This window comes from Carlito syrichta, unplaced genomic scaffold (genome assembly GCF_000164805.1).
Source record: "Carlito syrichta isolate Samal-C Ts95f unplaced genomic scaffold, Tarsius_syrichta-2.0.1 Scaffold123289, whole genome shotgun sequence".
NCBI classification, from domain to species: Eukaryota; Metazoa; Chordata; class Mammalia; order Primates; family Tarsiidae; genus Carlito; species Carlito syrichta.
In genome coordinates this window covers 202,514-215,001 of record NW_007067385.1, presented here as the reverse complement: position 1 = coordinate 215,001, position 12,488 = coordinate 202,514, and the positions used below count along the sequence as shown (strand labels likewise).

The 12,488-nt window shown below is 56.0% G+C and overlaps 1 protein-coding gene across 1 annotated transcript in view; it reads left to right on the top strand.

The window, feature by feature from the left end:
* The window catches only part of ARHGEF10L (Rho guanine nucleotide exchange factor 10 like), a 39,549-nt gene that overhangs the window by 21,509 nt on the left and 5,552 nt on the right, over nt 1-12,488 (top strand). The window contains exon 5 of the mRNA XM_008048259.1: nt 7,466-7,640. Coding sequence (XP_008046450.1) covers nt 7,466-7,640 — 175 coding nt within the window. The remainder of the gene's footprint in view (nt 1-7,465; nt 7,641-12,488) is intronic.

Below are 12,488 nucleotides of genomic sequence, written 5' to 3'. Positions count from 1 at the left end.
TAACTTTGTGGGGATGGGGGTAAGGCTGGTTTACAGACTGTTTTGAGATGTTGGCAAAAACTATTGACTGTCTTTCTAGAAAAACATACCAAATATATCAAATTTTGCACAATCAGCTCCAAAGGGATTGTTAAAGGAAATTTTGGGACTGGTTGCCGATCTCGGAGCAGGCAGGGATGTCCATCCTTCTGTTCCTCACAGGATCCCATGATGTCCTGAGCTGGGAGAGTCCAGCATCCAGTGATGTCTCAGTTAGCGGCTTGATCTGACTTCTACTTTACGGAGGAGTAAACTGAGGCCTGAGCCATCAACCGGCTTGCTGGGAGGAGGGGGAGGGGAGGCTGTGCCTTGGGCCTCCCTGAGAAATGCACCAGGAAGGGCAGAGCTGCGCATGGCACATGGGCCCTGGGCCTCGGCCAGCCCAGACTCGAGGGTAGGGGTGTCGAGGAGTCGGAGGGAGCCCACAGGAAGACATCCATCCATGGCTTGCAGGCAGAGTGTGGGCACTGGAGTTCCATTGCCCAGGACTAGGAGTTTTCTGGGGTTTGGGACTTCCAGAGCAGTGACCCGGACAGCCCTGGGCACACTGGGACGTGGTGGTCACCCTGAGGAAACACCATGGAGCTTCTCAGCGTGTTTCCTTAGCTGTGAAGCATGGATAAGAGTGAGCTGGATAAGGATAGTGAGGGAGCAGTTGTGCGAACTGTCTTTAAAGGACGCCTGTCTGCACGCCCAGCACAGCTGTGTAGAACAGGTAGGACCCTGGGTCTCCATTCCCAGCCCATCCCCTTACTGGCGGAGTCCCCCCCCCATTATGTCTAGAAAGTTCAGTGTCCTCCAGGTTGGGAGGGTGGCGCCCCCTCCCAAGTTGCTGTGGGGCCAAAGAGAGGCCGACTGGGTGAGGTGCTGGTGGGTGCTCAGTGGGTGTCCTGGCCCATGACCGAGCCTTCCAGGGCTAGCCGTCTGGGGGTGACCAGGCAGGGAGTGGGTGACATGAGCTCCTTCACACTCACACCTGCTCAGGGGCTTGGCTTGAGTCTCCTCTGAAACTCTGGGAATCTAGGGTGCATGAGCTTGGAGTGTACAGGGAGGTGGGTACCCTGCTCCGCCTTGCCCAGCCGGGTCACCCGGGCCCCTCCCTCTCCTCTCATAACTCTCTGAGAAGGAGAGAGGGTGTGTGCAGTGCCCAGCCTGGCGCTGGAAAGGCCTGGCGCACAGTGGGTGCCTGGGAAGTAGAAGCCCCGCAGCCCTGTGCCGGTTCCTCAGAGCGCCCTGCCCACGAGTCCTGGGGCCCGGCGTGCCCCCCAGCTCCTGGGCAACATCTCAGCTCTAATGACTTGGAGTGCTGAGCTGCTCACCCTGGGAATTTATGGAAGCCATGCTCAGAAGCGTCACCTGGAGGCACATAAATATTGTACGACTGAAGGTTGGCGGTGTCAGCATTATCTGGAGCCGTCTCACTCACCTGAAACTGACAGTGCTGGCGCCTGCGGCAGGTGGCGGGGGCAGGGCCGCAGGGTAGTGGCCGGGGGGCTGGCCAGTGCCTGGGTTTGTCCCAGCTGATAGCACGCGTGGGCACCCACAGGGCAGCGGCGCACACCCTCCAACCCTCGCTGCACCTACGGGCACGTTCTCTTCCTATCCCCGACTGCAGAGGAAGGAAGAGACCCCGGCAGAGAGGAGCCAGGGGCTGAGAGGCAGACCCTTGTCCTCCCGTCCTGCTGCCAACTTTTAAAATAACTTTGCCTTTTCCCCCATAACTTTTTTTGTCCTTTATTTTAAAGATGTGGGGTACAATTCAGAGTTAGGTATAGAAATGTTCATTATGCAGGTACTTCCTCCCATAACTTTTTACTTTGAAAAATTTCAAACTATAGGAGAGGTGAAAGAATCATACAATAAGCATGAAGATAGTCTTCTTATTATCAGAGACAGGGTTTTGTTCTGGCACCAAGGTCGAAGTGCAGTGGCGTGATCATAGCTCACTGTGACCTTGACCTCTTGGGCTCAAGGGGTCCTCTTGCCTCAGCCTCCTGAGTAGCTGGGACTACAGGTATGAGCCATCACATCTGGTTAATTAAAAAAATTTTTTTTTGTAGAGATGAAGATCTTGCTATGTTGCCCAGGCTAATTTTAAACTCCTGGCCTCAAACGATCCTCTTGTCTTGACCTCCCAGAGTGCTGCAATTGCAGGTGTGAGCCACTGCACCTGCCAAACACACAAATATTCTTCACCTAGTTAACCAACTGGTAATGTTTTGCCAAACACACACACACACACACACACACACACACACACACACACACACACTTTAAAAAAAAGTCAGTTGCAGACATCATTACCTTTGCCCCTAAATCCTTTGGCACCGCCCACCTCATGCCGTGGCTAACCACACCAGGGAGTCAGCACCAGTGCACTGATATTATCTACACACTATCCACACGCACATGTGCCCGGCTATCCCCAAATACCCTCCAGAGCCGTTCCCTAAACTCCACCTAGGACCCAGCCTAGGAGCACGCTGCCTTTGATATGTCTCTTTAGTGTCCTTTTAACCTGGAATAATCCCTTTGTCTTCATGATATTGGCCTTTTGGAGAAGTCCAGGCCAGCCAGCGACTTGTGAAAAGTCCCACGGCCTGGGATTACCCTGCGGTTTCCTCCCATGGGGTTCCAGTGTTTGGCCAGGAGCTGGGGGAGGGGTGGGAAGTGGGGTGGGGGAGGTGGGCTGTGTACCTCCCACGGAGGCCGAGGAGGCAGAAATGCAGCAGGCCCTGTTCAGATCACCTGGCAAGGGTGGGGCTTGCTGGGTCTCTCCACCTAAAGGTGTTGGCTTCCCTCTGTAATCACTGAGTCACCTGTGCGTGCTTCTTGGAGACTACAAGAATGTCCTGACGCTCAACCCTCACCCATGTGCTTTGGAATCCACAGAAGACCCTTTGGTGACTGCCAGTGTACCCTTGTCTCATTCTGCCTTCCTCTTGCGTTGATGAATTGTCATTAGTTCCAGAGTTTTCCCTGCCCCACACCTCACCCCCTCCCCTTTACTGTCACTGCAAATTCCTGGAGTGCTTCTACAACTCAATGTGCTGTAGTCAGGACCATCCTTATTTTCGATGGTCTGATTGTCTCAGATTTGGCCAATGGGGTCCCCTCCTTGCTGGTGCTGGGTCCTGTGGACACTCACCATCATTCTTCGAGCACTTCCTTGCTCTTCTGCCTTGTGACAAGGACTTGCCATATCTTTGGGGTGCCCTGGTTGGCTTCCTCTCATGAGGATGAGGTTTAACATGAAGGTCAGCGTGCGCGCCCTGCTGCTGGGGTACCATTGCCTCAGGCCCTTTTAGCAGACAGGGCCAGGAATAAGCCCCTCGCGTTCATCCTGGTGCCTGCAGCTCAGGCCTGAGGTCCTGGCGTCTCCCCTGCCTGCTCCTTCCACACCTGACTGTCTTCTCTCCGGGAAGCCCTGGTTCCCAGGAATATCCGCATGTCTCTCTCCCACTGCATACTTTCATCATCACTGTGCAGCCCCAGCGTGGCCAGCCTGCTGGGGACATTCAGGATGCCCATGTGGACCTCTGTGTTCCCCAGGAACCAGCACTGTGCAGTCAGAGGGCTATGATCCCAGGCTGCGGGCGATTCTCTGTTAGTGAGTGTGACTCTGTTCCAATAATGCTTGATTTAGCAACATGGGCGCAGGCTGGATGTAGCCTGAGGGGCATGTTTGCAGACTAGTATATAATCCCAACAGAGCTGCTCCTGGTATGGGATGATCACCCAGTAAACAGCTGTGCCTCGGTGACAGGGGCCAAGAGGGCAGGAAGGGGCCTTCCCGGTAGGGGGACAGGCGGCCTTCTTCCTGGATGAAGGGGACAGAGGCCTCTGAGACGGCAGGGCAGCCCTCAACTCCTGGACCGCCCAGACTGGCCAGGGAAGAGAGGACAAGTTCAGAGGTGAGTCCAGTGGCTCATACCCGTAATCCCAGCACCTTGGGAGACTGAGGCCTGCGACTGGGGTGCCAGGTGGGCCAGGAGTCACCCACTCTGGTTGAGAGAAGAGAGCAGAGCTTGGTGAGCTGACGTCCTTCCCCGACAGTGAGTTCTGAACTCCTCTCTGGGTAAGCAAATGCCCTGTGTTGGAAAACACAAGGAGCTGCTTGGCCTGTCAACACCAAGCCCAGTGGGCAGCCAGGGTTGGGCCCCCTGCAGCCTGCCTTCACCCCGAGCACCGAGCTCTACAGCCCCTTGAGACCTGCGATGCCAGCATGACTCTCTGGTTCCACCTGCTCCCTTCCCTGTGGACCCAGGAGGCTCAGTGGGGCCTGGAGGCTCGAGGAGGGGGCCTGGGGCAGGCTTGGTGGCCTGGGAGCCCGGAGGCAACTGAGGCATGAGGGGCTGGGCCAGGCGGGGGCTGCTCAGCTGTTCTTCCTGTTTCTTCTCGCCCTTCCCCACCCGCCTTGCCCCCCGGCCTGGCAGGTTGGCACAGGCCTTCTGCGAAGCCCTCTGGGCCTGGAGGCAGTCTTGTTATGCTGCTGGAGAAATGAGCCAGGATTGCCACTGCTGACTTCTCTTTTAATTAGGTTCCGGCAGCGGCATGCAGGGTGGCTGACTGCAGATTCAGGTGCCGGTCCGTGGTCCCCGACTCTGTAGGCTCAGCTTTTTCGGAGACAGGCAATGCTTCTGACCTTCCTTTCCTGGGAGTAGGGCAAGAGGCCGGATGCACCATGGGGCGCAATGCCTCTCTCAGCATGTGCGTGCTCGTGCATCTGTGAGCCAGGAGGTGTGCTGCACTTTGGAAAAGTCTGTCAACGGAGCATGAGGGGCCTCCCCTGCTGCTCTGTGTCCATTCAGCCACCTGTCTGCTCCCCAATAGCAGGTGCTGAGGAAACCCTCCCAACCCCCAGCCTCAGAGTCAGCCTCTGTGGTTGGGGTCGATGGTGCCCTAGCTGGCTTTTCCCAGCGAGGTCTTGGGAAGTGGGGGATGGGGGTCTCGTTGAAGCTAGGACGTTCCTCCTGGAGGCTGATTCAGCAGAACAAAACCCACCGCAGGTTTCATAGAAGGAGCGGTCCTCTCAAGGGAAGAGACATGAAAGCTGGTGTCACCAGGGCTGTGGGCAGAGGATGTGAAGGGATAGGCCAGGGAGATGGGGAGCAGTCCTTCTCTTGCACCGAATGGACTGGGCCTGACTTGTGGAGGCTGGGAGGAGACTCGGCCTCCCCTGTGAAACAGAGGCTCTGAGCCTCCAGCTCCTGGACCTTCACTGAGTGTGGGGAGCTAAGAAAAGAGGAACTGAGGCTGGGTGCAGTGGCTCATACCCCTAATCCCAGCACCTTGGGAGGCTGAGGCAGAAGGATCACTTGAGGCCAGGAGTTGGAGGTTTCAGTGAGCTATGATTGTACCACGGCACTCCAGTTTGGACAACAGAACAAGACCCTGTCTTGAAAGAGGAACAGAGAGTCCTCCCTTCCCCCGCACCTTGGAAGCCCTTAGTCTGAGCCCAGTCTGAGGGAGGAGACAGTTCCCTGCCCTCTGAGCATGCTCAGCCTGTTAGGAGAGTCTGTCTCTGTCCCTGGAGCCCTCACCTGGTGGGGACAGCATGTCCCTGCTTTTGGTGAACTTTTGGCCTGAAAGGAAACGATAACTTCTGCTCTGGGGGTCCTCTTGGTAAAGGGTGACTGTACCGTAAAATTCAGCCCCTAGGGCAGCCTGGCCTCTGGAGAGATTCTGCCTCTCCAGTCCTCTCCCCAGGGGAGTCTCAACTTCCTTCCCCCTCCCCTTCCTCTGCCACTCAGCTGTTCAGAAAAAGCACTTTCTTTAGACAGCTCTCATTCTCACCCTCCTGAGCCTGTGCTCTGATCGGGAATAAGCCCGACCTCTGGGCTCCTCGCAGGACCCCCTAAGCTTCTTCATCTTGGTGGAAAGCCTCTTAGTGATTTGAGCCAGGATGGAACTGTGGCCAGGGCCAGGGCCGGAGCCACTCTCAGGACAAAAGAACCGAGTCCTGGTCTTCCCACTCCACTTGTTAAGCCCACACGGGGCCTTCCGGGCCAGACCAGCATCCAGCCCCCCCAAGAGTTCTCAACCTGAACTTCTTTAACAGTAACACTGAGCATGTCACTTACCAGCTCAGCCTCCTCCTCACCGTGGACTTCAAGGACCTGGCCCTGCCCACTTCTCCCATCTCTGTCTCTCCACCTTGACCCCACACCAATCCTCCCTCTATCTTGTTCCTGCCTTAGGGCCTTTGCACTTGTGGTGCCAGCTGCCTGGAATGCTCTCCCAATCCTCCCAACCACCCAGAGCTGTTTCCTTCCCTTTATCTAGGTCTCTGACTAAATGCCACCTCCTAGAAAACCTTTCCTGACCACCCAATCGTAATGGCCTTCACTGTTTTTTCCATGTAGTGATGGTCACTATCTGAGATCACCTTTATTTGTTTTAATTGTCTCACGCACTGGGAACGCTTTCTCCACAGGCGGGCCCATGTTTACCTTGTCCATCACTGTATTTACACCCATGCCAGGCCCACTAGTAGGGGTGCAAGAACACCTGTCAGGTGAGCAAGGCCCTACCAGGCACTGAGCCTATGCCAAGCTCTCCTTCAGGTTAAGGAACTTGGGCTTCCTTCTGCAGAGATGGGAAGGCTGACCGTCTGTAACTTCTCTTTAAAAAAGTTTTAGTTTGTTTTAAGGTCAAAATCGCACATCACTTACAAGAAAAAAAAATCAAATAGCAGAAAAAATAAAAAATCCAATGAAATCAAAAGTTAGGTTTATCCTGAAGCTTCCCCCCTTCCCTGAGTCCTGTCTTCTGGATGAGGATGTTTTCACCTCCCTGTTTGTTGTCCACTGACGCTTTCCTCTCATTTGTCTTCTCTGCTGCTTCTTGATGTTTCCGTTTCTGGACATTCTCTGTGGATGAGGATGTGACCCTCACCACTCCCCCACCCCCCACCCCGTGGTTCTGTGGGTTGCCTTTGTCACTTTAAATAATACATGTGAACCGTGACTACTTCTGTTGGCTTTCGGCTTCGTCTTCTCGTCTGCAAGATAAGGCTCTGATGGAATGCTGGTCCTGTCAGTGTGTGTGTGTGTGTGTGAGAGAGAGAGAGAGAGAGAGAGAGAGAGAGAGAGAGAGAGAGAGAGAGAGAGAGTGTGTGTGTGTGTGTGTGTGTGTGTGTTTGTGTGTGTCCCTGCTCTGACAGGAGTCCTGTGGCATGTGGGCCAGTCCTGCCAGCACGTGAGAATGTGCATGTTCCCCAGCTCCTCACTGAGGGGTGTCATGTAAATACACTATGGAAATTGGCAAGCCCTGCACACCAGCGCTCTCCGCCACCACTGGTGGCTAAGATTGCCTTCCAGCCCTGAGCAGCTCTTGCAGGAGTGAGGACAGCTGCCTGGGGGAAGGGGCGTGCCTGGAGGCTGGGCTGGGGCCTGGCACCCACACCCATCCCTCTGTACCACAGCAAAGCTTCGAGGCGCACCAGGACGAGGTGGTGAGCGTGACGCACATGGTGAAGGCGGGCAGCGGCGTCTGGATGGCTTTCTCCTCGGGCTCCTCCATCCGCCTCTTCCACACGGAGACCCTTGAGCACCTGCAGGAGATCAACATTGCTACCAGGACCACCTTCCTCCTGCCAGGTGAGCTGCTGGGGGGAGGGCACTGCGGCTCTGAGCGCCTCTGAGCCAGGTAGAGGTGCGGCCTGGGCAGCCACCCCATCAGCCCCCAGGCAGCCTTGAAAGCTGCATCAGCCTCAGGAAGCAGCAGGGTCAGGATTCACATCCAGGCCTGGCACCCCCAGGCCCCTCTTCCGTCGCCGTCCTCGTCACTGCATCACAGCAGCCCAGGGGCACCCAGGAAGAGGCTCTGAGCCCAGTGGACTCTCCCAAGTGAGGCAGCTGCTCGGAAAGGGCCACACTGGGCCGGAACCCAGGCCTGTCTACACCACCCCCTCCTCAGGTTGGCCAGAAACCCCATTCTGCCTCAAATCTCCATCACAGTGAGTTGGAGGGAGAGTAAGAAGGCCAACCCAGGGCTCTTTCCTTAGCGAGGCATGTTGTCCCTCCTGGGGTGCTGGCTCATGGGCTGGGTGGGCACCCCCCTGTCGGGGCCTCCTGTGTTGCTGGACAGTTGAAGTGGAGGGGCTTGATGGTGGAGGATTAAGACTGGAGCTCATCTAACACGCCGCCCCTGCCTGCAGCTTCTGTGGAATGGGCCACCAGCCCTCCCTCACCATCTGCTGCCCGACATGCAGGGCTGTGCCCTTTCTCACACCCAGAGGCTCCAGGGCAGCCCCAGGGCCAGCAGGTGTCAGCTTATCCTGTGTCCTTCCTCGGCCTGGCTTCCCTCAGACAGACCGACCAGGCGCTGGTCTGGGAGGTCGCAATGGCTCTGTCCTGTCCAAGTGCCTCAGGCGGGGCTGGGCTCAGCAGCTGGGAGAGTCGAAGGCCCTGGGGCCAGAGAAACGGAGCCCTGTGGCAAGTGGGGCCTGGAGCTGGCTGGCACCAGGATGCGGCAGCTAGACCATGGTGGAGGCTGGGAGCGGCCATGTGCCGAGCCAGGGGCTGAGCACCTGTCTCATGAGACTGCGCCAAGGACAGGCATGTCAGCCAACACTTCAGGGGCCTCAGGGACTCCTGTCTGGCCCCAGAGGCCTGGTCTCTAACTCAACTTAGGGACCCAGAAACCCCCCGGCTTCTGCCTCCTCCGGCCAGTCACATCTGCCTTGAGTCTGAACGGGTGACTCAGGGGGTGGTTACCAGCAGCACGATCGGAAGCAGGGCCACCCCGCCCCGAACCCAGAGGGAGCCTGCCCCAAGGACTTTGTGCGCCCCCAGCCCCGCGAGGCCAGGCCTGTCCCCGTGCTACAGATGCAGATACTGAGATTGTTTAGCTGGGTGAGGAGTCTCACCCGTGGTCGTGCAGCAGACCAGGGCAGGACCACAGGTCCTGTTGGGTCGGACTCACTTCAGAGTCCCACTGTGTAATGGGGAAGACGGTGGCTTCAGGATTGAGTCCTGGCTGGCCACCATGTGGCCTCAGGCAAGTCTCTTCCCCTCCCGGAGCCCCTCGTCCCTCTGTGAGGGGGCATGTGGTTCCCGGCTCAGGGGCTGTCATGAGGGCCAAGGCCACCAGGGCTGGGGAGGCACCTGGCCCAGGCCTGCAGTGTGGCAGTTGCCCGATGGGTGTGAACCCTCCTCTGAATTTTCCCTGGGTGTGGGAGAGGCCTGAGGGACCTGTGTGGTGAGTCTGGTTCCTCCCTCCCTCCCCCCCACCTCTCTTTCCCTCCCTCCTCCTCCTATCCCCCCTTCCTTCTTTTCTTCCATTCCATAGTATTTGCACCACGTTATACAAGTTCAATCCCATTTCAACTACAATAAAAATTTCTCTGTATCACAAAACTATTTCCACATTCCCTCTGATAGCTAAATTATTTTGAGTTGGCAGAAAAATGAAAAAAAATGGATACTCTTATAGACCCGTTAAAATCTTCGGAATCTCATCTTGCGGGGGTGGGGAGCATGAGAGGAAGAGCTGACCACGTGGTGGGAGACAGGACTGTGGATGGAGCGGCTGCAGGTAGAACGGCAGCTCCCACCTGTGCAGCCCTCTGTGTCCTGTGTGTTTCAGGTGCACATTCATGTCCACCGACTTGACTTGTTCTTGGCAGCTGCTCTTTACAGAAAGAAGGGCATTCGTTCCTTTCATGGTTATTTTAGGTCCAGCAAACTGAGGCCCGGGAGCTTAAATGACCGGCCAACCGCCACACTGCTGATGGGCCACGGGCTCTAGCCACAGCTTTCTCACACTCACTGTGCAGCCCTGGTCAGCTGCACCCCCTTCCTAGGGCCTCAGTTTCCCATCCGTACATCGAGGGACCAGGATTGGAGTCAGCTTGGCCATGCTGTGGAGGGTAGACCAGAATCCCTGCTCTGTTGCCCCAGAGCAAGTGGGGAACCCAGGTCCTCAGGCAGGTGTGGGTGTGATATGGGACGGTGCAGGGATAGCACCCACCGTCCCCGTCTCAGGTCTGCCTCGGGCTGTGACAGTGACATTACCATCAGTATCATTATCATCTTCACGGCATTCCTGCCCACCTGGCCTCTCCTACGGGGACTCCTTGCCCAGCTCTGACCCTCCAGTCTGCCCAGAGCATCAGAGCAGATGGAAGGGACCTCTCTGCCTGCCAGACCTCACTGGGGCTGAGCCCTGGACAAGTCGGGGTGTGGGCTGAGGTTCCTGGAAGTCGGGTTTCCCTAGGGGTCCCTCCTTCTCCCAGTCCTGACCTTCTGTACTCACCAACCCTGAGGAGCCCAGGACTCCGCCAGGCCAGGTCTTCCTGGGACCCCTCGGACCCAAGAGCGTCTTCCTGAGCTCCAGGCTGAGCAGAGCCGGCCCAGCACAAGTGCTGGGGGGGCCATGGGATGGGTCAGCTCCGATCTGCCCCTCATTATGTCTTGGTGGAAGAACAACAAAGCAGGATTCTTAAATTCTTTATTAGCTATATTGAAAAAGGGCTTTTAAGTATTTTTTCTTCCCCCACACGGCCAAATGAAATAATTGCATAATTAGTAATAAATGTGTCCTTCCTCTAAGTGTGGATTTTTTTAGGGCGTGTTAAAAATTGATCACGCTTCCTTCCCCTGACCCCTTTCTTCCATTCGAGTACCCGACTGGTATTAATGCATTTTTTAACCTAAACTCCCTCCTCCTCTTAACTAGACAGGTCATTAATAAAATGTTCTCCGAGAGCCTGAGCTTTTTAAAGTTGTATATCTCCAGATAGATGGCTTGGGTGAGTTGAACACTGCTGCATTAAGTCTCTGTGATAAAATATTTATTCACCATTAGAATTTTTTTCCTTCGGACTGTTTGTGAAGTGTCTTGCTCTTTTCCTCGAGGCAGAGGGGGGAGGAGGAAGGGCCCCGGAATGAGGTCTGCAGATGAGGCCATTTCTCAATTCCGGCATCTCTTTGGTTTCTCACTCGCCTTCCTTTCATGAGTCGGGTTCCACTGTCCAGGGGGGCTCGGAGGAGGCCCGGGCGTCGGGAAATGGTCTCCTGCTGGCCTCAGGGCCCCAGGGGTCTGGGGAAGGGAGGTGAGGCGTGAGGGGTGGCTAGCTCGCCCCATTCCCTCTCCTGCCTGTGTGGCTTTTGTGGGTTCATGGTTCCGATGGAGCTGATCTTGTGACGTTAGAACCTAGGTCCTTTTAATAATCGTAAACCCCATGCCGATAGCCACCATTTATTGACTGTATGTGCTAAAAGCTGTGCTTAACTGTGTATCTGCATTATGTATGTATGGTGTGTATATGCCCTATTTCTTGTACTCATAAAACTGAGCAAAGCAGGTCTGTAATGCTCAATGATGGATGAGAAAAAAAGGGATTTGTCCAAATTCTTTCATCCATGCCACCCTCCCTCCATCCATCCACGCATCCATGCACTTATCTGCCCATCCATCCGTCCATCCACCCATCTATCCATCCATCCACCCGTCCACCCATCCGTCCATCCGTCTGTCTGTGCATCCACTCATTCATCCACCTGCCTGCCCATCCATCCATCCATTCAGGCATCTGTCCATCCACTCATCCATCCACCAATCCTTCCATCCATCCATCCTCCATTTATCCATCCATCTGTCCATCCACTCATCCATCCACCAATCCTTCCATCCATCCATCCTCCATTTATCCATCCATCTGTCCATCTACTCATCCGTCCTCCTGCCTGCCCGTCTGTCCACTCTTCCATCACTCATCCAACCATCCGTCCACTCTTGACTCACGCATACTTTTGGAGCACCTACGGTGAACCAGGGTACTCAGCCAGGAGTCAGGGAGTTGCCCTTGAGGACACAGAGAAGCTGCTGCCCTCACAGAGCTTGCGTTCAGGCAGGTAGACAGGAGCCAGACAGAGAAAAGCGAGTTCAGTACAGGCCTTGAGCAGCACCAAGAAGAGGAGGAGGAGGTGGGGGGAAGCTCACAGCCCCAGCCCCCCGTGCTGCCTGGGTCTGGGGGGCTGGGGCCCATCCGTGGACTAGAGGCCCTTGCCATAGTTTTGAGCCATCACTTTCTGGATTGATTCGGGTGTGGGACGTTGTTCCAGCTGCATCAGCACCCAGAAACTCTGTGCAACAGTCGCCCCACTGTCACATCTCCAGGTCAATAACCAACTTTCCCCAGCACGGCTCGTACCTCCACGCAGACTCAACTCTGTGAAGGTGGTTTCTTGAGTTGGCAGCAGGTCGCCATGCTCATTCAGTGGCTTTGCTCGGGTGTCTAATGCACGCCTTGCCACACGTCCGGCCCGGAGCTCTGGGTTTCCACCTATACCTCCCCCCTTGCTGGCCCCGCCCTGGGGTCCTCTCCCCTCTCCCCACCCGCTCCCGTGTTTCAGCAGGTCTGTTGTTCTGCTTTCATTATGCCTCAACCGGGTTGGCCTCTCTGTACCCGGCAACCATCCCTGAGCCTCAGCCGCCGCCCT